The sequence below is a fragment of the Nipponia nippon genome, unplaced genomic scaffold (assembly GCF_047370975.1).
Source record: "Nipponia nippon isolate SJK-2023a ecotype South Korea unplaced genomic scaffold, ASM4737097v1 scaffold_7, whole genome shotgun sequence".
In the NCBI taxonomy this organism is placed as follows: Eukaryota; Metazoa; Chordata; class Aves; order Pelecaniformes; family Threskiornithidae; genus Nipponia; species Nipponia nippon.
The window spans coordinates 32439198-32465214 of NW_028262391.1; the positions used below are offsets into that span (position 1 = coordinate 32439198).

The following is a 26017-nucleotide window of genomic DNA, read 5'->3' on the forward strand; positions in this document are numbered from 1 at the left end:
TCATGCCGGTTCCCGTGCTTCCCCGGCAGGGAGATGCTCCGTCCCGCATTTGAGACCTGGTTTTGAAGGCAATCTTTAAAAGCCCTGGTTAAAATTTGATGTGCTTAAAAACTTTGTTACAGCTCCAAGACTAACAGGATCCTGCTGGGAATGGGTTTTTCTGCACAAGCTGCTCCTTTTGTTGGTGCAAGTCTTGCGGCCCTGACACCTGGTGAAGAATTGGTGTTAGAAAAGGTGAAAAGTCAAAGCCCAAGTGCCCTTTGGGAGCAGTGGGTTGGACCTTTCCACCCGCAGGTTAAAAGCACCGCTGCTGGAAGGCACTGCTGAAAGGAAGAGCTGCTCTTCAGGTCATCTCCCTCTGCAGGCTTGTGGTGCAAAGGCAGCTTCTGATGTAGCTGTTTGGTTCCCTGGGTCCTTCCCGGCTGGACACAGGTGCTGAGTTAATTTGGACACAACAGGCAGTGAGGGCACCTCAGAAAACCATGAAGCAGTGATGCTGCTGGGTTTCTTTCTTTGCTTTGTTTTCCTTTCTCCAGCTCCAAAATGCAGTTGTTTCTTTACGACTAAACGTGTTCCTGTTTCCTTATCTGCTCCTCTCAATCTTGCTGGGGGTTGGAAGTTGTGCTGGGACTTTTGTCTGACTCATGCAGGAATGACGCATGAGGTGGAGCTGGTGTCTGATGTGAAGCAGGATAGACTCCAGCTTCCTCTCAACTCTGCTAATGTGAAAACCTACCTGTGTTTATGCAGTGGCCAGGCAAGGCTTTGAATACAGCAAGAAGATGCAAATGGTTTCTTAGCTTGCTGTTTGCAGCTGTATCTCCTAGAGCATCCTTAGAATTCTCCTCCTAGCACTGGACAAGAGTTGGTACCCTTCCCTAGAGAGGGTTAGCTCAGCCTGGGCTACCACTGCCTGTGGAGGTAGTGATGGACTTGAATGTCTGCGTGACCTTCAAGCCAACTTCTCCATGACAAGCTGAAACATTTTGCCCCTCTCTTGGGTTTCCAGTACTAAGCTAGGAGAAGAGGAACCCCAGGTATGGTGGTATACTGATATTCATCTGTCTCCTTTATTGTTAACTCCTACACCCCACCTGCGTGTCCTGCTGCAGCACCGCAGGGTTTCGAAGCCCAGGTCTCTGCCCTGCTCTCTGAGCTGTGCTGTCATGCTAAATCCTGGCAAACTTCTCCCATCACGCCCGATTCCCAGTACAATGAACCTGAACAAAGGCTTGTGCCAAAGCGAATAGCTGTCTTAGCGTGGTTTGGTTTGGAGCTTTGCTCTGTTGGTTTTAGAGCCATTGTGCTCCAGCTCCCAGCCTTTAATTCACCACCGCCAAAATATTGTGACCCCATGCAAAGCAGAGGGTGTAAACTAAAGACTGCGAAGAGGAGAATTCTAATGTATGTGTGCCTGGCTTTTATTTTCTTTTTTTTTGTGGTAAAGCTTCTCTGGAGAGAGACTCAAAGCTACAAGGTACTGAGGCAGGGAGGCTGTAAGTTTTCAAGAGGGAAGTTACACTGAGGATGAGCTTAGGACTAATATGGTGGGTTATAGAGAGAGGTATATAATTTCAGTTGGATGGTGGAAAATGTGGTCAGCCCAGCTTGCCATATGTGGAAGCAGCCCCTAAGCAAAACTCTTAAAGCAGGGTGGGGTGATGCTTTCTCCAAGGACTCGAGGCATTGCAAGGGCACTGGGTTGAAAGATAATCTGTGCACTTCATTGTGCAGGAATAGGAAGTTTTCTTGGGGGGAGCATGATCCACAGAGAGCTTCTTGGCTCAGCACCAGTTCCAGACCATAATTGCATGGCTGGCATATATATATGCATATACAGTTTATACGTATACTGAACATATACTGCCAGTGGTAAACTGGCAGTCTGGGTTCAAGGCGGTTTCCAGAAGGCGCTTGCAGCATTTCTGGGTTAAACCAGGGGTGAAATCACGGAGCAGACTAAAACCGTAGAAAACCTGTTTGCTGTGGAGGTGCGGGCAATCCCTGTCCCAGGGAGCTGGTTCGGGGTGGGTCCAGGGTGGGATGAAGGTGTAGGATGCAGGATTTGGTGAACTTGGCTTTGGGTGCCTGGCTCCCTGGGGTGCAGAGGGAGGTGCTGGATGGGAGACAGGGTAGCAAATAAAAGCAAACCCTTTGGCTGTCATAAGTGCTGGGACTCTGGGTGCTGAATTTGAAGGGGTTGCAAGTATTCAGCCCACTGCAGCATGGCCTGCAGGGATGCTCCGGGGCAGCTCCAGCTTTCTCCAGTCCGGTCCCACTGGCTGGACCTGTCCTGCCTCCTTCCCTTCCCTCTAATGCATGAAGAAATACCTCATTGGCATCCTGCCCTGTGACTGGCATCAGGTGGTGTGCGGGTTAAGCTCCCTGTACGCTAATTAAACACATTTAAAGAGGGGCTCTGAGCTGTGACAGTGCTTGTGCTCCTGCCACTCGGGGTGCTGCAGGCCTGGCCCTCGCATGCCCACAGCAGGGATGAATGGGGGATTTGCAAATGCAGGAGGGAGGACAGGGAGTTTTCAGGTTGCAGCTTGGTTTCAGGTGGTTATGGCCGTATTACCAAGTGACCCCTCCACTGCCTGCTGTATTTGCTCATGCCACGAGAATGTGTTAGTATGACCTCGCAGGATTCACCCTGGGGAGGAGAGGAGAAGCCCTCCGCCCCACTGCCTTCCCTCTGCTCCCCATCCTCTCCCGGCCACAGGCTGAAATCCGGTGACTATAAAGGGGAGAAAAAAGGTCTTGGCAAGATCAGAGGATAAAAGTTGCTGTGCCGGGGACCTGAAAAGAGGTCCAGTTAAATTGGTGTGGGAAGATTAATGGTGGTTTTTCTTTTCTTTTTGTCTTTAAAGCTAGTGGAGGCAGGGGGGACGCAAGTTTGCTTTTCACACTATGTGTGTCTGGGGCTCGGCCAGCCTCGCTGCTGGCCGCTCTTAGCTCCGGGACTGCCTTCCTATGCTCACCTCCCCTTCCCTGGCTACAGCTAAAAGGTTTGGAGGGAGAAAAAAAAAATAAAATAAATGAAGGCCTCTGGGGAAGCCTCAGTGCACGCTGTGGCAGTGAGGGGCGGCTTTGGAGTGGTGGAGCAGGAGGAAGCACACAGCAGCATCCTCAGCTTTCCTGGTCCCCACCGGGTCACTCCTCCGCCCCACTGCCTTGCTGATCCTGGTAGTGCTGTGGGGTTTTCCACAGCCACCCTGATCTTGGTCCCTTTTGAAGAAGTGCTTTGCAGCCCTTGACCTTCCTGTTCTCCGTCTTGGTGGCATCTTGCTTCAGCTGGATTCCCATCTTCTCCTTGGTGAGAATAACCTTGTCCCTGGTGTCGCGTGCCCCGTTTCATTGCCCTGGGACATCCGAGGTCACCCGTGAGCACCTCCCTGCTGTGCGCAGGCATTTTAATCTTTGCACTTCTTTTTTTTTTTTTTAAAAACTTTTCCATAAATACCAGCAAGGACAGCATCTTCAGGAGCTCAGTCCCTATCCTTGCCATCGTGTATACCCCTGGAGCTGTTGCTGCAGCCTGCCCTGGTGTCCTAGTAGTCAGCATGTGCTGCAGGGTGCTAAGTCTCGCTCCCCAGGGGTCTGCAGCGGATTTGGGCTTACCTCTCCTTCCTGTGCAACGGGCCAGGGCCAGCCCAGCACTTTGGCCAGAGGCAAAGTCCTCCCCAGGAGCATCAAGGTGATGCTTTGCACGCAGGAGGAGCGTCCATCCACCACGCGCCATTCGGGGGCTGCTTTTCCCCTGGTTTTCCCCGCGCCACCGACAGCAGAGCTGGCCTCGCCTCTGTTCAACCAGAACAAGAGGCAAATTAACCTGACCTAGATCTGGAGAAGCTAGAGAGACCGACAGTTTTGTGTACCCTCAAAGTCCATGCTCTGGAGGCAATACAGGGAGAAATCTTGCCTATTCCCAGGGAGGAGAATTAGCTGCTTATTTATTTATAACAGCTTATTTATAACTGTCTGATAACCTGCTCCTCATCGCTGTGCTGTGCAAAGAGCTCGACCTCCTCCGTCCTGCTCTTCATCCCCGTGCTGGGAACAGCTTGCAACATTCGTCGGGTCTCCCCATCCATCACGATGCTTCTTTCCCTGCTCCTTCCAGTTCATGCTAAGCAGCCCCATGTTCACCTGGAGCAGGGGCACACTGCCCTACAGCTCATCACCACTGGGAAACCTTAATGGAAATCCCTTATGGGCCAGGAAAATGTCCTCGGTGGCTGCTCCTCCAAGGCTGGCCATCAGGATCGTGCCCTCGCCCAGCAACTGGGAATGGCTCCAGTCCCTGTGTTCCAGCGCTGTTGGGTCTGATGGTCGCTCGGCTCCTGACGGATGGGACCGGCTTGCTCCTGGCGCAGCCGGCCCGTTGCCATGGCAATGGCAGGATATTGCTTTCTTACAGCCTCCTCGCTTGCACAAAGCCAGCCAACGGCTCCAGCTTTGCTTAGTGCAGGGATGTGCAGCGCATACCAAGTACTTCTGGCTTTCCTCCGTCCCCGGCTGGGAACCCACTCCGGAGCATGCGGGGAAGAAGCAGCAGGAGCCAGAGCTCCCTGCCTCTTTCCCACGGCTGGAGAACCCCGGGTCTTCGCAGCCGCCTACTCCTCCTCTTCCTGCAGGTGCTCTGCAGCCGTCCCTCCTGCTTCTTATTTCCTCCATGTTTTCCAATTGCAAAATCTAGCCTACGCTCCTTTTTCCACCTCCTGCCTGTGACCTACACAGCTGGCTTGGGGTGACACCCCTTAACCTCTCCAAAGTTTGAGGTCCAGCCATGCCCTCGGTGGTGCCAATTGCTGCTCTGATCGGTCTGAGCCTGGCTGGAGCATCCCGAGCCCAAGCAACATCTCAGAGATGGGGCTCAGTACACAGCTCTGGGAGGATGGATCAAGGATCCAACCTCACAGGATAAGACATGGCTCTAAATGCTTTGGGAGGCAGCAGGGATGATTTTTGCCCAGCCTAGGGTCTTGGTTCTGTTTCCTGATGCTGCAGGAGCTGCTGGTGAAGTCTACGCTGGATGATAGCCCAAGCGTTCGGCTAGATGTGTGGGCTCTAGGGGGGATCGTGGCAGCAGTAAATGCAGCAGGGTGGCAGTCACAGGTGACTGGTTCATGCAGTACATCAGCTATGTGTTGATATGGCCTTGGCATGGTAGGATACGTCATCCTGGTTGTGTTAGCATGTGTGCTGGGTTCAGCAAAATCAGTAGCATGAAGAAGAGTCCTGTCTCTCACCCGCCTGCCGGCCGCAGTAGCCAAGCCCTGCATCTCTTTGCCAGTTTTAGCCAAAGACAATGAGATGTGGAAACCTCCGTGGGTGTTGTTTCCCCAGCTGTGAGAGCTTGAGACCCAAATTAGTTCCTTTCCCTTCTCGAAGGCTGCAAGTGAAGCTGAGCTGCGTGATTAGCCAACAGAGAATCTACATAGGGCTTCAGGAGACCAGGAGTCGTGAGCTCTGCTCAGGGGCATCCTCCACTTGAAACAAAACACCATCAACATTGCTTTATCTGAGCCACCGATGCTCAAAAGCCCTGCAAAACCAGCAGAGAGGGAGGAACCTTCTTCCTCTGCCAAGGACCGTAGCATCACTTCCCTGGAAAAGGATGAAAGCTGGCGATGGCAGTGATGTCCCATGATGGCAACGAGGTCCCATCCTTGACAGCATCACGGAGGTGCCATATTCTTCGGGGACAGCAGCATCATAGCTCCTCATTGCACAAGTTGTTGTTACGGTTTTTCATACCCAGGGGAGCCGCAGGCTGGGACTTAATCATGTTTATAGGCACAGGGTCCTCCCAAATGTGCTGGGGCCTCATGGTGCCCGTGGCAGGCTGCTTCCCCACAGCCAGCTCTGCACCAAAGCCTGGACACCTCGCTGCCCGCTCAAAGACTGCTGGGGGCTTAAAAATCAGCCCTAATTACAAAAATAAAAAAAAAAAAAACAAAAAAACAAACCAAAAAACCAAAACCAGCTCAAGATACAGAGAAACCCAGGGGTTCCTCTTTCTGATTTTCAGTGGTCGTATTTTCAAGTTCTGCATGATCAAAAAAGGACATAATTGGCTTTTATTTCTTTCTAATTTTTTTTTGGTAGCTCAGAAGCTAAAACTCCCATATAACTGTAGCTCCTCAAAAAGATGCCTTGTGAGAACACATGGAAAGCCTGGGATGCTATACTGGTGGGCAAGGGGTGATTGGGGATGTGCTATGCTGGATGCTGATGGGTTAGACGTGGCAATCGGCCCTTTTTGGCAGCTTTTCTGCTCCGCTCAGCCCTGCTACACTCGGAGCATCAAGGACGGCTGACGAAACATCTAGACCCAAGGACATTTGAATGAAGGGGGACCTAAAATAGCCTGAGACATGAGAAGGGTTGAGGACGAAAAAAAACCCACCCTGTAATAACTTCTCCAGAAATGCTATATATAGAGTAATTCGGCAACTTCTGGAAGGCAAGAGCTATGAAATCCGAATGGCAGCTCTGCTTTGTCGTCCTGACTGCAGGTAGCCTGCTCTCAGATGCTACCCTGAATGAGGCGAGCTGGGGACACAGGGGGCCAGGCAGGCAGACTGATGTTTGCGCCCAGGAGCATCCCCATGCTCTTGCTGGGGTTGTCCCAAATCTGCAGTTAGGAAGGGGAGTTGGGAAGCAAAACCCAGACCTCCCCAAAGTGGGAAGAGGGAGAAGCAAGCCCTGCTCCTGGTTGCATAAATGAGATTTAATTTCACATGCTCCCTTGGGACTCGCAGAGCAGAAACTGTTTTTTTTCTCCCCTTTTCTTTTTCCTGCCCCATCTCCTCTGCAATCATGTGAAATTTCTACTTCGAACTTCATAGGTAGCCCTCTTTTCCCTACCCTGTTCTTGATGTGCTGGGATTTGGTGTTTGCTTCCCATCTGACCCTCTCTGGCCATGGGTTTGGAAAGGAAAGCTCACCCCACCAGCTGCCTCTGCCCCTGTGCATGCTCACCCCATGCCGTCCCTCTCTCCGCAGGTTATCCTGAAGGACCTGGAAGTGCTGGCCGAGATCGCTTCTTCTCCGGCAGGACAGACAGAGGGTCATGGTCCCTCCGACAGCTCCGATGTGCGACCTGGCCCGGTGGAGCTTCACGTCCCGGCCAGAGCCAGCCAGCTGAGCTCCTCCGGTGAGTGCCACAGCTCCACGACTCCCGGCTCCCTGATGCTCAGTGGCACCAGTCAGCTTTGCTCGGGCAGAAGGAGAAGCATCTCTCACAGTAATAAATCAATATATTCATCCCTACCCGGCATCACTTGGGGATTGAGTCTGCCATGGCACAGACCAGGGGACTGTCTTTTTTTTATTGCTTTTCTCTAGCTTGTGTTTTGGGGATTTAGGACACTGTTAAGCAGCAAGATGCTGCAGAGGCCAGTGTGGAGGGAGGTCATTATTGTCTGATTTTTTATGGGACCTTGGGTTCCAGCTTCTTCTCTCCTTGTAAAAGTTCTCAGAGCCTCTAAAAGCAGCTCAGGGATGGGATGCTGGCTGCAAGCCGGGGTGTCCAAAACACAGATGGATCTGCAGAGGGTTCAGTCTGTGCCCATGTTGCCTGCTGAAGGCTGCCCACATTGACTATGAACTGCTACGGTGCTCTGAGTGTCAGGTAGGACCTCAGAAGAGAGATGAATAGGGACAATCCTATTTTCTGGGGGCTTGGGGGATTAAAAAAAAAGCCTTTCATTAATCATCCTCGCACATCAGGAAGTTTTTTCCACCTTCCCTTGTCTGCAGCTCACCCTTTGCAGTTGCTTGGCTGCCCCTTCTCTTCCGCTGCTGCTATTTAAGGGCCTGCCTGTTGTACTCCCCAGGCCAGGTCGTCCCAGCCAAAAGCACGTTTCACAGCAGCTTTGGATTGCAACCCGAACATGGAGCCAAGGCTGCCTCTCCCTGCGCAGGATGCAGCCAGGGGCCTTGCAAAATCACCGCCGGAGAGAGAGGCTTTGCTTTCCACTCCCCGGGCTTTGTTTTCTCTGAAGATCCCAGATCACTCGCCGCTCCCCAGGCTTAGAAAGGTCCGCACCAGCAACCAGCTCAGGTTTTGGGTTGTTTGAGTGGGGTTTTTTTTGCAGATCTATCTGTTTTACACTGGCAGCGGGAGCCAGGCTCTGCGATGGAGGGGTGGGGGCTGCAATGCTGGCGACCTCCCCCAGCCCTCTGCAAGTCTCATCCATCCTCCTGGTGTCAGAAGCGAGACTGCCTGGGTGGAGCAGCTCTTGTGGTGCTGGCCAAGCAGCTGAGGAGCTGCAGTTCAGCTCGCGCTGATGGTTGTCTGAGGTTTCCTTCCTTGTGGGTGATCTAAAAATAGCAGGCTGGATGGCGTGGATCCTAACGGCTGCCGTGGCCCCTGTTAGCTATCTGGAAGAGCAACTTGGCTTCGCTTATTCAAGTGTAACGTTTGAAAAGAGTCTGGCTCTCCCCACGTTGAGCAGATCTGCTGGAGCCAGAGCTCCTGTTGCCCCAGTGTGGGGCAACTTGCCCCCACACAGGTCCTAACGGGCTCTGGCTTCCTCACCTACTTTCCTCTTCCTTGTAATGCACCAGAAAATTGTTGCTTTGGAGATTTATTTGGGGCTGAGCTTTGCAGGGTCGTTGGCTTTCACCCAAAGGCAGAGGTTTTTGGGGAGGGGAAAAGAGGCCAATTCATTGGCCTCGGACGTTTAGCGTGGAGGGTCGTGGCCCCAGTCCTGTCTGGCTCTGACCACCCAGGGCTGAGAGTGGATCGGCTGCTGGGCTCCAGCTCCCTGGGGAATGAGGGGTCACAGGTGGGCCAGGACCCTCCTGGATTACGCCTGGAAAAGCGGAGGCTCTTGGAAAAGACTCTTCGTTGGAGGGTTGTTTTGGCGGGACTTTTTTTTGGAGTGGGAGGGTGGCTAGTAGAAATCCCTATGTCTGAGTGGTCCCAGGGTAGTGATGCACAGTGAGAGCGAGTGAACCCAAACTCTGCCCTGCAGGCTGATGCATTTATGAGTACAGCCCTTCCCAGGCAAAAATCATGAGGTGCTGGCACTGAAGAGAGGGTGTACCCCTTCTGGGGTCACTGGTTTTGTACTGGGATGTATGGGAGCGTTCCCCAAGCACACCTCCCTGGCTACCGCACCCTGGTTTGGACAGCGCTTTCTCAGTGGTAGGATGCTATTGCACCATTGGAGGGATGGCTGCAGGGTACCAGCGCTTCTCCCCGGGGTTAAATCGCTCCATTCCCTTCATCACTCTTTAGACCGAGACGCCATCAGAGCTGGCAGTGGGAGGAGAGCTGCGCTGGCTGAGCCATCCCAGGTCCGCTCCTCTCCTACCTCTGAGGCCTGTCTGAGCATGCAGTTGGTGGCTTTGCAGGTAAACGAGCATGGGCACCCTTAAAACCCTTGAGCTCGCAGCAGGTTTCTATGCTGTGCTCTCCATCCCTGTCCTCCAGGCTTTGCCACCTGAGTGGCGAGGGCAGGAGGGGAGGTGGAAGGGGCCAGTGCCCCCATGGTCTTCCCCCCGCTTCCTCTCACTCCCTTTCTTCCCTCGGGATGTGTTTATGCAGTTGTTTCCCTGCCATTGAGTTCGGTTTCCTTCAGATGCTGGTTGATTAGTCAGGAAAGCCATGTCCCACTTCCGCAGCCCGTTCCCAGCTCCAGTTTTTATTTAGCTGCTTTGTTCTCTAGTTACGTAAGGTCAGCTGCCCTCGACGCCTTCTCCAAACACAATGAGTCGGGGCCAGCCCAGCCCAGTGCTGGCTGGGAGACCCGACATCTCTCCTCCCTACCTGCTCCGGCTGCCCTGGGAGAGGGTGGCTGGGTGCTGACCTCCGTGAGTCTCTCCTTGGTTATCTTCTGCCCACTTTTCAGGGACAAGGTCTGCAGGGCTGTGCCCAAGAGCTCCCTGATCCTTGGGGTGATGGTGCAAGCACCCACCAGGTTTGTACGATGGGAATCCATCTGCTTGCTTTGCTTTGAGAGTGTTTTGCCAACTGTGTAGAAGTTGGGACAAGTAGCAGATGACCCAAGAGTGGTTGTCACCAAGGCCGGCAGGTTGAGGGAGGTGACTCTGCCCCTCTACTCCACTCTGGTGAGACCCCATCTGCAGTACTGCGTCCAGCTCTGGGGTCCTCAGCACAGAAAAAACATGGACCTGTTGGAGCAGGTCCAGAGGAGAGCAACGAAGATGATCAGAGGGATGGAACACCTCTCCTGTGAGGAAAGGCTGAGAGAACTGGGGTTGGTCAGCCTTGAGAAGAGAAGGCTCTGGGGAGACCTTATTGCAGCCTTTCAGTACTTGAGAAAGATGGGGACAGACTTTTTAATAGAGCCTGTAGCAACAGGATAAGGGGTAATGGTTTTAAACTAAAAGAGGGCAGATTCAGACTAGGTATAAGGAAGAAATGTTTTACAATGAGGGTGGTAAAACACTGGCACAAGTTGCCCAGAGAGGTGGCCCCATCCCTGGAAACGTTCAAGGTCAGGTTGGACGAGGCTCTGAGCAACCTGATCTAGATGAAGATGTCCCTGCTCATTGCAGGGGGATTGGACTAGATGACCTTTAAAAGTCCCTTCCAACCCAAACTATTCTATAATAGCATAGGTGCAAGCCCTCCGGCCTAGTCTCCAGCTCTGCTCTGCATGGGAGGGGAAAGCTCCCTCCAAAAGGATGCCGATGCCATCTGCCACCTCATACAGGGTAGCTCTTGCACACATCTCTTCCTTCCTTTCTCTGCAGCTTTGTAAGGAGAAGCGGTTACGACCCTTTGTTTCACAGGAGGCACTTTCCTCTCCGACTCAGTCTGGTCTCTCCTGCCTGGCTTCCTGCCGGAGGTCACGGGGATGGTGGCGTACCTTCTGAGCACCTCATGCTATAGGATGTTTACCAGGAGGCTAACTCCATACATGGGTGCGCTAACACACCCCGGGTCATTGGTTTCCACCAGCAGTCTGGATATCCCAGGAGTCAGTAGATTACTCCAGAGGAGGCTGCTAAAAGTCCCTGGAAAACATAGTCTTGAGTTCAGACCTGCTGTATCCCCACTGGAGAACATGCAGTGCTCCAGAGCCTGGACCGAACTTGTGATGTCCTGTGATAGGGGTTTCCTATTGACAACTCTTTGAAGGATTTTGTTCTCAGTGAGCCAAACTACTCCCTTTACGTTGTCTGTCGCTTCATTTGTGTAATCATAGGTCTGCAGAGATGGCAGTGTAGGACAAGGTCCCACCTCCAAATGGTCTGGAAAATGTTAGGGCAGCCTCTGAAAGCACCAGGCGAGAGTCTGTAGGGTGCAGGGGGGCCATGAAAGGTAGGAAAGAAAAGCTGGGCTGTTGTCAGATGGCTCAGATTTGCTAAACTGGCAAGGATTAAAGGGAAACCCCTCCATACTCATCCTCTCCACAGAAGGCAAGGAGACAGCTGATGTTGCACAACAGACTGCTTGCTCTTGAAGGAGCCAGTTTCCAACAGCTTTCACAGGATCAGGAGTGCAAAAGCAGGGAGCAGAGGAGCCAAGCAAGCAAGAGAGGAGAGACCTGTTGCTCCTGAGTGCTCCGAGCTCAGCGCTCTGGTTCCTGATGGTTGGTGGCTCTGCCATCTCCTTCCCTACAGGCAGTAGGAACTCCCAGTTGTGCAAGAGGGCTGACTTTCAAAAACGCTATTCTGCCTCTTGGAGAGGCGGGGAATTAGAAGAAAAGGGTGATTTCAATTTTTTCCTGGATGCTCTGCAACAGTGGTGCTGGGATGCTGTGGAAAACCCTAGGAGAGACCATCCAGACCATAGCCGTAACTCACCTGGCATACCTTCAGGTTTAGATCCCTCCTGAGACGGTTACAGCACATGGCTGGCCGGAAAGGTTGGGGATTCCCAAACAAAAGCCAGGATTACTGGTCTGTAGGGGCTGATGCAGGAGAAGTCAGTGGTGTAGGTAAGATCACTCCTAGCCAAACACCCCCTGTGTAGTTACTGTACTGGGCTGCCTCGGTTTCCCCAAGATGTTGCAAGGAATATTGGTGCAGAAATGGCCTGGCAAAGCCCACTGCTGCTCATTCCTGCTTGCAGGTTATCTTCCGTATACTTCACCTTCTCTTGCAGTTGCCTCAGCCTGCTGTAAACTCACCAGCAAGCTTAACTGCTCCCATTTTTGCAGCTCTGCTGGGTATTTTCTTCTCCTTTGCATTGTCTGAGCTATACCCCTGCTGAATTTTTGCTTATTGATTTACCTTAACAAAGAAAAACAAGCTAGTAGTGGACTCCCATCCTTCCTAGGAAACCCGTCGGCAGTCTCGTTGCCTGCTGCCTTCCTCCAAGGCAGGCACAAGCACAGACGTTGTGTGGGAGTGGGGGGATCCAGAGGATCAGTGCAGCAAAAGCCTCATTTGGCATCAAAATACGTACCCTGACCCGTCTGGGGACACCTTTCTGGCGAGATGCTGAAGTCTCAGGAATTGCAAACCCACAGCTCTTTAGCCAGGTAGGCAAGGGAGAAGCATCCGTCTGCCCGGGCAGCCCTGCAAAAGCAGGCTGAGCACAGCCCGTGGCTGTGCAATCCATAATTTCGGTGGTTTTATTTCCTCAGCAGCATCCTGCGCTCTGGAGAGGGGAGAGCGGAGGTTTTGCAGAGCCCAGCTGAGCTGCCGACACATTCGCATCTGTTTCCAGCTACGCCCTGTGCCGGGTTTTTTGGAGGCGGGGGGAGGATTTGCCTTTTTTACGGCTCTATTTTTATCCTGCTCCACGAGGCTTCACTGCCCCATGTTTGCAAAAGCTAAAATTCAAAACATCCTGGGGAAGGCTGCCGGAGGGAGAGGCCGCGCAGATTCCCACGTCGCCGCCCGGGGTTTCGCCGAGGACCATCTGGCAGCGCCGACTCCCACGCCACCGGCACTTGAGCCAAGCCCCGGTTGAAGGCTCACGGACCAGCTCCGGCTGCCGCCGGGTTTATCCCGGCTGCTCCCAGAGGAGCCAAGGGGCATCTTTCTCTGTGCTGAGCTGGAAATGTGATGCCCCAGAGAAGGCGCTCGGGTGCGAGGGATGCTCGGCCCCACCAGCTCTTAGCTTGCCCTCCCTATATCCGAACTGAAATTGCTTCAATTAGGGATTGCGGTAAATCATTTTAGCTGAACTGCCGCAAATGCCCTTGTGGATACTCTTTAAACAGCTTACCCAGCTTTAGCTTGCTTCGGAAAGGAATCAATTCTGGTACAATCTTATTTAAATTTGGTTTAAATGGAGTTAAGCAAGTCTGCACCGGTTTTAATTAAGACCAGTTTGAAACCAATTATGGTAAATTAGTGGAAGTTGCATTTATGCCAGGGTGAAGTTTGGCACTTTGCAGCCAAGGTAGGAAAAGCCAAGTTCGTGTCGGAGTCTGCCAGGCCCCCCCCAGAGCAATCTTGGGACACCTTGGCCACTGAAGGTCTCGAGACAGCTCAGCCGATCAAGCAGCCAGACAGCCAGAATGTTCCAGGCTGCTATACAATATATATTTATAAGGGCCTTAATATAGATCCCTAATTGCCTGTCTCAGTTGATTTATAGTGTGGCCATGGGAGTGATGGGAATGGCATGAACCACCGGTGAGTGCTTGGGGTTTCGGCAGGCGTTTGCCGCACTCCACTTGAGCTAGCACCCATGGCGGCGGGGGGGGGAACGGGATACAGATGCTGGCGCCGGCTTAGGTGGTGCAGGAAGCCCACTCATGTCCTTGGCTCTACCCCAGGCTGTGAAGCTTGCCTCAGAAAAGGATTTGTTAGCCCAGCATCCCAGCATGCAGGAGTCATTGAGAAGAGTTCAGGCTGGCTGGCTGGTGCGGACTCATTTCGGCCACAGAGCTGCAATTCCCACCTGCCTTTTGCAGGCTGTTTCTACCAACTTGTTTCACTGCTCTGATGTTCCCATGGGCCCCAAATTCCCATTTGTTCCTATTATAGCTGATATCTGGGCTGAGTTTCGTCATTCCTCTGAGCAGGGATCTTTCTTCTTCCAGCTCCCTCCTCCATGCCAGATAAAAAAAAAAACCAAGGCAGCAGAGCTGTGACGTGCTACCAGCCCCGCTCCGGGTACGTTAACAGCCGATCTGGCAGGTTACGGATCTGCAAAGTCTCGCTTCGGGGGAAGGGGGAGAGGTGCAAGCTTCAATTAATTAAGCCGCAGTTTTCATAACACTTCTCTCTGCTTGTCTCTCATGCTTCATAGAAACACTTGACAAGCTGCTCCTACGGTTCTGTCGAGCTGGGGATGCCGCTGAGCTGAGCCGTAACCCATGGGGCGACGAGCTGAGTACCGGGCTATGCCGGGAAGGGTTAGACGATGGCAAACGAGGTGCCAGCCGCTTCCTAGACATCCTGTAAACGCAGAGCAAACAGGAAGTTTGGAGGACTGGGAGGTTTTGCAAGAGAGATGTTTTGCCTGCTTGGAAGAAGTATTGCCCTTTTAAACTCCAGCTGAAATTTGGTTGAGCCTTTTGCAGCCTGGGAGACTCCTACACGCTAGTTTCTCACCCCTGGTGTTATCCCTGGAGAGCACTGGCAAGGCTGCTCCAGCACAGCGTGGTGGAAACTTTCCTTAGGGATACACAGGCATAGCTGCTGGGCACTGGGTGGGCAAGGGATGGAGAAATGATCCCTTTTGAGTTCGGTCTTGATGCTCCCAGAGGCAAAGGATGATGAAGTTGTTCCCTGGGGCATGCAGACCCTCACATCATGCTTTCCTCTCCTAAAAAAACCAGGGCTAAGACTTGTTTTGCTGTCTGTGTCCTGGCCCCTCCTTGCTCCCAGCTCCCTGACCCACTGCCTGGCTTCCTCCGGGCTGGGCAGGAGGGTCAGAGGTTCAGGAACGAGTTGAAGGAAGAAAACGGCAGGACCAGAGGCTGGAGGCTGATCATCCTGCAGATTGCAGCTGGGATCTGATCTCTGAGGCAATTCTGGCTTTTGGACACCCAGCTGACCCAGCGGGTCCGGACAAGTCTCCACTCTGAGATGCGGGAAATGCTGCACCACCCCGGGAGCAGAGATCTGAGGGTGCTTCTGGCTGGTCTGTCTTGCACCAGCGTTCCCAACCACATGGCTCCTGACACCCCAGCAACAGGAGCGCTGGACCTTTCAGGGAGCAGAAAAGTTGCTGCCTCCTCCTGTTTTTCCCTTGGGCTGTGTTTTAGGATGCGTAACGGTTTGGGCTGTCACTGGAAGGCATGCGAGGCGGTGGTAGGGTACAAAGCTGGTTTGGCCGTGAGGAGGGAGGAACAGCAGAGCCATTGCAGGCACTGGGCAAGAGTTGCTGCCTGCGCTCCTGCCGAGAGAGACCAGCCCTGGCAGCAGTGCCATCCTTGACGCCGTGGGGGTCAGCGAGACAGTTTTTGGGGTCTTGAGAAGGGAGAAACTCCAAGGTCAGACCTTCCCCTGGACAAGCTGCAGCGCTGGGGCGTTACTAGCTGGTGAAGGATGAAGGTGTGATGTCCTGCCTGCTGCTGGCTCTTGGGCTGCAGCGCAGCTCTGGTTTGTATGTCTTGGGACTGCTGACAAAACGGACAAAAAAGTATCACTTTTGCAGCTTTGAAAGATGGTTTTCTTCTGCTCTTCACCTCCCCTTCCCACCCTCGGCACCACAAAGAAAACCAGTGCTCGCTTTTGAGGCTCTGCCTGCCCTACAGGCTGGGGAATGCGAGGCTGAGCTGCAGGCAAGCATGGTGGGAAGGCAGAGCTGCTCCATGTTGCTTTGTCTGGACCGTGTCTCTTTTCAACCCACTTTTGAGCAGTGCTGAGCAGCTGTAGTGACAATGCATGAGGCACGGCTGTATTTTCACACTGGGTACTCCCTGCCTTCGAACAAACGCACCTTTGTTTTGGAGTGCGTCAGGCTCAGCTAGATCCTATTTTTTTTGCCCAGATCATCTTCCCCGCAGCTGAGGGGAAACACGATGCTACAGCGAACACTTGTGCTCTGGGAGATGCCTGCTTCAAAGCCTGGTTTGGGGTTTCGGATGCACCAAGGCAGGGTGAACACATGGCTCCAGCAGGAAGGAGACACCAGGTTCTGGTCCAGATGACCTCGTATTTTATTTTCCTTTTTCTTTGGCTGTGTATGTTCTCTTGGATGCTAAATTCAAGCCCAAGGAACCTGCCCTGGCTGAGCCCATGTCTGCATCTGTGCATATCACCAGGACAGGCAGGGTGGAAAACAGTCCAGTGGCTTTTCCATCAGCTTTCCTGGGGTTTGGCAGCTTGATTGTGTCTTTAATTGGCCGCTCCATGCTCTGCTGAGTCTCGGTAGAAGCAGACAACATACATAAATCAAACTCTTCAGGTTTCCTTCAGTGATCTGATGGAAATACTGACTGTTCTTGGGATGGGGGGAATAACCTTTGGGGCGCTCATGTGTGCCGGCTTCCCTCCTTAGACACAGTCTTTCCATAGGAGAAATTAAGGGAGAGAACTCCCCTTGTTGCAAACTCATCTTTAAAACCCTCTCTCCAGACATTTGTTTTGACTGCTGTCCTGCTAAATAAACCATCTCCCTTGTAGCTTCACTGTGGGAAAAGCAATCTTTACCTGCCAGCTTGTGGGTTTGAAGGGTTATTTTTTCTAATGCTCTCTGCGTACCCTGAGCTGGGAGAGGCCCCTTTGCCCTGGCTACCCACTCTGCAAATAGTCTCGGACCGAGTTAGCACATCTTACCAAGTGGGTGCCTTGCAGCAGGGAGAGCCCTTGTTGTTGCAGCCACTGAGCGTAAACAGGTGGCCATGCCGTGAGCCAGGGCTGAACGTGTGTGTCTGCCGCTACGCGCACGCTGGGCTCGGGGCATCTGTGGCATGTGGGGCTGGATTAAAGGCTCTTCAGCTCACCAGCAATCTGGTTTTTGGGATGAGTGTACATGCCGTATCTGCGGAGACAGGATTGCCTATTAATCTAGAGCCTCGGGCACCCTTCGACTATCAGCTACTGAAGCTGAACGGCTCTGGGACAATCTCCCAAAAAGCCCATTTCATCCCCACGTGCTGCTTCAGGGGCTGGGACCATCACAAGACGCTTTCCTCTGGGATGGAGAGAGCTGCAGCAGGGCTGACTCTGCTTGGACTTAGCAGATGCAGTTATATGAGGCTTGGAAATCTTCTTTTCATGCCCCAACACTCCTCTGCCAAGTGCTGGGACCATATTTTGGGTGTCTGCTCTCTAATCGAGACTGCTTTGGCAAGAGCTCTAATTTGCTCTCCCCTTCCCCTGCCTCCCCAGGTATGAAAAGCTTGGAGTGCTCACCCTCCACCCCCACCATGAACTCCTACTTCTACAAGTTCATGATCAATCTGCTCAAGCGCTTCAGCAGCGAACGGAAACTCCTGGAGACCAGAGGAGCCTTCATCATCAGGTCAGAGCACCCTACCAGCCTCACCGAAGCCCCCGAGCAACCCCGGGCAGGGTGGGCTGGGGATGACAGGGTCGAGCAGCCCAAGCACCAAGCTCCCTCGGAGCCAAAACCATTTCTACAAGCTTCCCTTGCTCGCTGGCAGACGGTTTTAGAGCAAACGGGACTTGCCTTTCACATGTCAAGGCACCATATTTCTTGCTCCCATCCCCAGAGGCAAAGTAGCTCCTTATTAAATAGCATTGTCAGAACCCGTTTTGTTAAGAAACAACTAGACCAGCCAGAGCATGAAGACAGGCTTGGGCTCAGGGTGCCAAGTCGAGTGAATCCCTCCACCTGGCTTAGCATGATGCTCGCCCAGCAAAAGCCTCGTCCTCCAAAGCTGTGTGTTTCAATGCTCAGAGTTGGTAGCTTTTGTTTCGGCTTTTTAAGGAGCTGCAGCGGAGGCTGGAAAACCAAGCGTCGTGGCAGCTGGCAGGGCATCATCTTTAATGCAATGAAATCTGGGGCAAGGGACACCAATTCCTCGGCTCGCTGGGAAATAATGAGCTTAACGGTTGAGGCGAGGTGGAGAAATCGGTGAGGAGGTTGGTGGGAGGAGGGGACAGGACCCTGGGTTTTTCTCCCTTGCTTTCAGGGAGCTGACATCAAAATTAACATGGGAAGAGCATGAAATGCAAGCCATGCTCCCGTGGGAGAAGAGAGCTGCCTCTCCGAAGGTGGAGGGGTGCATGAGGTACTGATGGGGAGGTCCCATCACTGTGACTGGAAAATAAAGCATGCAGAGCTCTCAAAATCTGCTAAGCCGAGCTGGGTGTTGAGTTGACCCGCTTGGGCAGCAGTTTGTGCCCAAGTCTTCAGGCAGCCTGAGAGTGCACTGAAAAGTTGCCGCTGGATTCATCCCGTGAGCGATGAACATCGAGATGAAGCATGGCAGGTTGCAAAAATGAGATGAAACGTGAGCAGGGCAGGGTTGCAGCCAGTGTTTGGGCTGCAGCGCAAGGATTTCGGAGGTTTCCCTCCACTTGTATTAAATTTTAATGTAATACATTTCATTTCCCTAAAAAAAAAGTCTAGCTAAGCATATGTTTCCTTGCTTCTGATAGGAGTCTGGAAATCCTGGGTTTAATCGTATGGGGATCTAAGAATAAGACAGAGAAAATACCCGACTCATAGCGTCCCCTCTCTTCTCCCTGGTCTGCACAGCCCCAGGTTCAAGCAGCCCTTGGCAGGGGAAGCAGCCTTATTCCTCGTTAAGGGAGCAGGGCAATTAGAGCAGTAGCGAGCCTGGGCAGGGTCCCATTTAAAAGCTCTCCGGTATTGTGGCCATCTCAAATTTTTCCCTCCGGCTCTGGCAGGATGAGCCTTAGCTGGCGGAGCTGGCTTTCCCAGCAGCCAGCCAGCGGTACAGTGGGACCGGCTCACGGCAGCTCAGGGCCTTTTACGGTGACTCATGCCCCAAAAAATCCGGTAAAGCAAAAAAAAATACGATTGTCCTTTGTCAAGTCACGTTGTGGCTCATGTGGGGTAGATGCAGGTCTGGAGCCAAAGCAGTGGTTCTGGGAGGGGTGAGCCATGCCTTCAGGTACTAGTGATTAACTCTGAAACCTACTGATGGCAGCTGAAGTGCTGGTAACTACATCTCTGCTGCCTCCAGAAAAAGCAGGATGGGAATGGAGCAGAAAAGTTTTACAGGACTCTCCGGAAAAGATTGATCTTTTGCCGGAGAGACCCAGTGAACGTGGGAGCCCCGTGGTGCTATTTTTAGCCACTTTTCCAATTGAAGCCGTATGCGTATTCCCACGTTACATCCCTCCCCTGTCCGCAAGCCAGCTCAGCTGCTTCACACAGTGGGGTGAGAAGCCAGCTTCATGTTTGACTTGGGAGATGCTGGTGATGTTTCCTCCTGGGCTGGAGAGCACAAGGGGGATGCTTGAGAGACCAGGATGGTGTGTGTTAAAGCGTGGTCCTCCCCCACCGCTGGCACAGGCCCTTTACTCCCGTTGTATCCATCATCTTCCCCTCCCCTCTGGGACCACTGCTGCCCTTTCTGCTGCCGGCCGGCCCAGGAATGGCAAAGCAGGGAAGGAAAATAGACCTGTTAAGTTTAGGCAATTATCTCCTGTCAAAGAATGAGTGCTCAGGGGAAAGGCAAATGGGGGACAGGGTTTTTTATTAAAGCACAGCGCAGCAATTTTCACCACCACATTGCCAGTGGGCAAGTTTAAAGGTCCGTGCGGTCAGGCAGAGGGTCTACGGTTAAAGGTAGTTTGTTTTGTAACCCAGCTCAGGCTTGTTCATGCCCAGTTGCTGACTCTGAAAGGACTTTAGTCTCTCTCCTGACACGTCCTCGAAGTTCCAGAAGCAGAGGTTATGGTACATTGTGTGCTTGAGGGCGGGAGCACAGTTTGAGCAGAGATCTCTGCAGGAGCCCGTGGAGGTGGGAAGGTCTCTTGCTCTGTAGGGACGTGTGGTCCCCTAGATGTGCAGAGCTGCTCCGGTGCCTGCCCGCCATTGGGAGATGGGTGGGAGAAGCACCCACAGCCCTCCCGCGCAGAGGTGGGGGCTGTGATGGGTGGTCTCACCATCAGTGACCCCGGTCCCAACCTGGGTATCTCCGGATGATTTGCCAGAGAAGACAAGGTGGAGCTAAATGGAAACACAAACTGCCTTTAAAATAACAGGCAAACAGCTCCAAAAGCTTCTGTCGTTCATACGGAAGGACCCAGGTCATTTCCTCTCCCTTGCCTGGGACCACCGGGCTGGGGGATAACCCAGCACTGGCACATGGTCCATCTGCCAGTGCTGCTGGTGCATCCAGGAAGCACCCTTGGGGGTGCCCTTCTTGATCTGCCGCCTTCCCCAGTGGGATCCAGCATGGCATCACCAGATCAAACCATGGTGTGATGCCTCGTCTGTGCCACCACCCAAGGGTGCCTCAAGGTCAGAGAGCCTATGGCCGCGGTGGAGCTCGCGCACCAGGCTGAGCCCTGGCAGGAGGAGAAGGGAAGGGAAGCATCCAGGAAAAGGCTCTTCAAAGCTGCTGAGTTGCCTCATGAGTGCCTGGAAGAGGGACCCTCCTTGTGAAGGGATGTGCCAAGGCGGCTCCAGTGGTATGAATCACCCAGAGTCCTCTGGAGCAAACCAGGATGGTCACCTGCCCATTGCTGTCTCCTGGGGAAAAAAGCCATCTCACGCTTTCCACTCCTCTCCCACTGAGGAACTGGAGAGGTGACAAACCTGCTCCCGTGGTCTCTTCCAAGGATTTTTTTTTTGGCTTGGCATGAGTTTCCTGCATTGCAGCAGACAAGGGTTTCCTTTGGGGGTCAGTCTCTCTCACTGTCATTTGTGACATTTTTAGGCTAGAAGCCAGTAAAGTTATTCCGCCTTCGAAACTCAGAATTCAAGGCACTGCCTTTTCCATTTGAGCCAGGCATGTTTGTGCTCAAAGGTTGCTCCTGAAGGTTGTCGGAGGCAGGAGCGTCAGCCGTCGCTCAGTGTTACCTCTCACCTTGATGAGCAGACCCGAGACCTTCCAGCCTTCTCGCTAATTGGGAGCTATCTGCCCTAGCTGGCATGTGGCCATCCTGGACTCAACTGAGCCCTTAAGCAAGAAGCAAATATCCACATTCAGCTGCTGGCCTCCCAACGATGGCTTGGAGCAGCAGAAAAATGCAGAGGAGCTTCCAAAGCATCACATGGCTCCTTGGAGCGGTGCAGCCATCCTCTGGGCAAGGACCCTGCGGAGGGAAAGCGGCTCGGCTGGTCAGGAGGCAGGCAGCGGAGCAGCACCAAGCATTTCAGCCCGCACCGAGGTTTGCAGGCTGGATATAACACTTGCTTGTTGGTACCAGTGCTATGGGATGGGGGGATTAAGTGAAAGGCTAAGCCCTACCCCATGGGCATCAGCATTGCTGCTCAGAGCATGGTTTGAGAATAGGGCTAGCTGCCCCAGCAGCTTGCTGCCCTGGGAAGGAGCCATCTTCTCCCACCTTGTCCCTCCCCAGGGCTGGTTGTGCAGCCCCCATGCTGTCCCCGGGGTCTGTCTGAGCTCCAGGAGCTAGTTTAGCTCACTAAGCCGAGCCTAGCACTAAAGCAGCTGGCTTTTTGCTACTTTCTGAGATGGAGCAGCTCAGGCATTCATGGCTGATGTACCTTGCCAGGATGGCAAATGAACCCTCTGGGCTACAGGATATGATTGAGTGGCTGGAGACATCCTCATGCGCATTGTGTGCAGATGCTTTGAAGTGCAGGGCTTAACTTTTAAGCCCAGAGAAGGCATTTTCTCTCCGAGCAGTGGCACCCTGGGGCGCGAGAGGATGCCTGAGTCAGCGCTTTGCTCCCCAGGCAGGGGCCTGTGTGCAAGGCTTGTCTCAGCTTGTTTTATAGAGCCGTTAAATAAAACTCCCCGCTGCCTAGCACCTTCTCACAGGGCATTTTCTGAGGTTAAGCTGCGTGGAAGGGGCCCTGGGGCGACTTTTCAGCCACACCCCATGGGATGCATGCAGTGGGGCTTGGTCGTTTGACCGGGGATTGTCCTTGGCTTTTTGGGGGATGCTTGAACCCTGTGGGGGGTGGCCAGGAAGGTGGGCTCATTCTCCATCCATTCTGGAAGAGGCAGGCTAGAGCAGATAAGGTTATTCAGACAATTTATGGCATGAGCTGGGGAGCTGGAAAATCCCGAGTCTCGTGATGGGGCCATAGGTTTATGGCTCCTGCAGATGGGAAAAGTTCACCTGGCTGGAAATCCTGCTTTTTCCTTGAAGTCTCAAAGTCCTGCCAGGATCAGGCCAGTGGAGAGCTGGATAGTGAAGAGGGCAGAGCTGGGGACAAACACCAGCACGTCACATTGGGTGCATGAAGGGCTTTACGGTGATGCCCTCAGAGTGGGGCTGGGGTGGCCAGTCCCCTCTTTTGGGGCAGGTAGGGGACTTTTCTGCCTCTGAGAGAGGCTGGGGCTGACCATGCGATACCCCTTTCTCCCCAAAAAGTAGGGGAAGCAAAGTGGGTTTGAACCTGCTAACTGGGATGGGGAATCAGAGAGCGGGGGAGCGCAGAAGGCCGGCATGTCCTGCGGAGCACAAACATCCGATGCTCTTGGCAGGCAGGCAGTGAGGAGCATGTTAAATTGCTTTTTGCTTGGCCTGCCTAGCATTCCTAGGGCCATGCTCTCTGTCTGGGGGGGGCTGGGAAGGGAAAGGCGGCCTGCCAGCATCCCAGTGGGGAGGGCTCTGGGGAGGGAGTGAGATGGGGGGGTTAGCCGCAGGCTCAGAGAATGAGGGATACGCTGAGGATCCTGTACGGAGCTGGTGTGTGTCTCCTTTGGTGGTAAGAGGATGCCGAAGCCCCAGGATGCCACCATCCTGCAGTGATTCGCTGTCCCTTGGCCCCATCCTGGCCCCTCCACCCCATCCTTAACCTCATCCTTTCCTCCTGCTTGCCTGTCCCACCTCCCAGCCCATCACCCGCCCCTTGCCAGGCGATGCTCAAGAGCTGGGGCTAACCAAAATCCTCCTTTTCTCCCAGGCCTGGATGTTCTCAGGCTCCCCTGGACACGAGGTTTGCTTGGCCAAACATCTCGATACCTCCCAATGAGCTGGATGCTCCCAGGGCTGGGATGTGGGATCCCCTACTGCTCCTCCTTCATTCAGGTGCGCTGATGCCACCGTGCCCCCTCCAGCTCTCAGCACCAAACCTGTGCCCCAAAAATTCCTCCACCAGCAAGTGATTCGGGGCCGGGGGGGAAGCGTGTGTCGCCTCTTCTTCTCTCCCACCCTCTGTGCCACTGCATTGCAGAACAAAACCTGCGTTTGTTTTCGCGGGAACCGTTCGGCTTGTACTCAGCAAAGTGAAAAAAAAAAAAAAAAAAAAAAGAAGGAAAAAAAAATGCAGCCCCTTTGATAAACTGTGATATGAACTCGGGTAAAATCCAAACAGCTGTGAGTGCTACAAGGGAAGCTTCTGTGTCAGGAGGCAGTGAGCCTGCGAAAATACACTGCTCTGCCTGCCAGGATGCTCGCTGGCCGCCTGCCCTTCTGCTTTAATGAACTGTGCGCTCTCCATCCCCCCCTCGCGCCTTGCAGAAAGGAGGAACTGGAGAAAGCTTTTTATTTATTTTTTTCCACCCGTTTGCAAAGCAGAAAGTGGGGCTCCCACCCGCCCAAGCCCCCGGCCAGGCACAGGGTGATGGAGAAGGGTGGTGAGCATTCCTGGCTCTGCACTGAGGTCTGCGGGCTTCTCCTTGCTAATCTCCAGCTCGTTCCTCTGTGCCTCCCTTTATCCCCTGCCCGCTCCCCAAAGTCTCCTCTCCCTGGTTCTGCCTCCACCCGATCATGGGAAACCCCATGGCCAGAGATCCAGAGTGGTGCTTTAGTGGTGTGGGGACATCCAGGCTCTGCTTTTATGTGTCTCCCACTGCCCTAGCCGAGCACAGGCTCCTCTTGGGCATTGATGTGAATTTGGGGTGGGAGCCGGCAACCCCACTGTACCTCCGAAAAGCCCCAGCTCTCAAATTGCCTATTTTACATCATGCAGTGGGCTCCACAAGCCCAAGAGAGTGTGTGCTTAATGAGGTTTTAATTCACCAAGGCTATGGGGTATCATGCTGGGCTCTCTGATATCCTCCGTAACCCCATGCTAGAGGTTGCATCTAGGGTTGCAGTGCACTGGGAGCCATCAGTGGTGTGACCTTTGCGATGGAGAAGCCTGGTTGCTCTGCCTAAGGATGTGCCTGCTAGGATAGCAGGAGCTGGACCAGCCCCTGTCAGCCCCCTCCTGGGGCTGGACCCCCCCAGGGAAGGACAGGAGATGCCTCCACTGAGCCATGGGGGCTGAAGGAGCTGGAGGGAGGGACCAGCCCCTGGGAATGAGCTTGCTCTCCTACCTGCTGAAGCTGCTCCAGGACCAGCCATACTCAGAGCTGCCTGGAAGGATTTGATGGGTTTTCCTGTAGAAAAATGGGAACCACATGCGAGCAGCAGCGCCGGAGTGGGCTGGGACTAATTCGGGTCAGCGAGAGGGTGGAGGGGAGGAAGGGGAAGTGTGCGTGGGGAGGAAAATCCTCCCAAAATGGCCAAGTTCCTTCAAAGGGCAGGTCCCCAGGGTGGGATATTTGCTCCGTCCCAGCCCTTTCCCTGGCATCCCAGCAGGAGCACATCACCGGGGCCAGAAAAGCAGGCTGGGGAAGGGGAGAGCCGGGAAGAGGTAGGCTGGGCGGCGGGGAGAGGAGCCCGCAGCTCCCATGTTTGCTAACAATCACATTCCCTGGAGCAGGGCTTCAGCACAAGCAGCTTCCAAGGTGTCTCCCAAATTTCCCTTGCGTGCCCAATGGGATGAGAACCTTCAGCGTGAGGAGGTGATGGTTGGTGCGGGCCAGGGGGGTGATTTTGGCTGTTAGCTGCTAAATTAACCCATCTGATCCCATCGGTCAGGGCTTGGGGCTTCTGATGGTGTTTCCTTCTCCTGCTCTGCAAATGTGTCATCTCAGTTTATTCATCTCCATGGAGGCAAAAGCCAGGACAGGGAGTCTGGGAGAGGTTGAATAACAGAATTTTCCCCCTGTCTCTCTTACAGGGGATCTTGCCTGGGATTATCCCCAAGGCACAGGGCACACTCAGTTAAAAACCTCAAGGCAGGGCTGAGTGTTTTGCCTCCTGCTGCTCTCATCAAGGGATTTTTCCATTCCTGGCTGCTTTCGAGCATCTCACAGCACATTGCTCTCCGCCGGTGACGGGCACGCAGCCCTCCCTCCTCACGCGCCACCCACCGATTGCAGGCAGGCGGGCGAGGATGCTCCAGCACTTCCCACAGTCACGCTTTGCTGCAGGTTTCCATCAAAGGCAGATGCTCGAGGCTGGATGCTGCCCCAGGAAGCGCTCACCCCAGCTGCAGGCTCCATAGCTCCCATTGGTGGGTCCAGCCAGGCGCTCTGCACCCAGAATGGGACATCCCGGGATGGGATGTCCTGGGATGGGACATTTTAAACTCCCTGCTGAAAGCGTGAAGCCATGCAAAATCCACTCTGGTTGGAGCTCCTTCCCTTTGGTGCTCCTTCCCTTCGGTACGTGAGCTGCTCTCGGTGCTCGGCTGCGCCTGGAGTGGATCCCCTTGTAGCATCGGGTGCTCTTGGGGTGCTGGCACTGCAGGGAGCATCCAGCTGCTCTCCTCTCGCACATCTGCAGGCCTTGCAGGGTTAGGGCGAGCAAGGCTCCTCAGGCTGCATCCCCCTTTGGGATCCCTCCAGGGATTCCAGCTCCAAAGGCAGGGCAGGCATCAGGATCCACCCCACAATGCTGAAAGGCAGCAAGAGGCAGCAAGACACAGAGGCAAGCCCAGCAGTAAAGCCAAAATAGCAGCTGGGACGTCTAAACCACAGCATAAGGGGGGGTATTTTTTTATCTGACAGTCTTGAGTCCAGAGTGCAGCCAAGATCGCCAAGTTACTCACAGGGACCTCCTTTCCTGAGCTCTAGGCTGTGCTCAAGTGTCCCCACTCCTCCTGCTCCTTCTCTCCCTTCTCCCCAAAGTCACACGAGGATTAATTAGCACTGCCTCGGGTGCATCTGCATGCGGATTTGAGCCAGTTGAGCAAAATACAGCCAGTTTGCTTAAGCAAAGTGAGGGAAAAGTCAGTGGCGGGTCCGAGTTGAGATGTTGGCAGAAG

General features: G+C 53.7%; 1 protein-coding gene across 4 annotated transcripts in view; it reads left to right on the forward strand.

Moving 5' to 3' along the window:
- VAC14 (VAC14 component of PIKFYVE complex) overlaps positions 1 to 26017 on the forward strand; it is a 67970-nt gene that overhangs the window by 25679 nt on the left and 16274 nt on the right. For 2 of the 4 annotated variants that reach the window (XR_015700809.1, XM_087740959.1), the window contains exons 13-14: positions 7012 to 7162; positions 17227 to 17359. Coding sequence is in view for 3 of the 4 variants with exons in the window: in XM_087740959.1 (XP_087597085.1) it covers positions 7012 to 7162; positions 17227 to 17359 (284 nt within the window). In the remaining variant the exon portion in view is untranslated. Of the gene's footprint in view, positions 1 to 7011; positions 7163 to 9253; positions 9370 to 9866; positions 9936 to 12265; positions 12471 to 12575; positions 12700 to 17226; positions 17360 to 26017 lie in introns of those variants that run through there. The other 2 variants (XM_087740962.1, XM_087740960.1) reach the window with 2 other exon arrangements.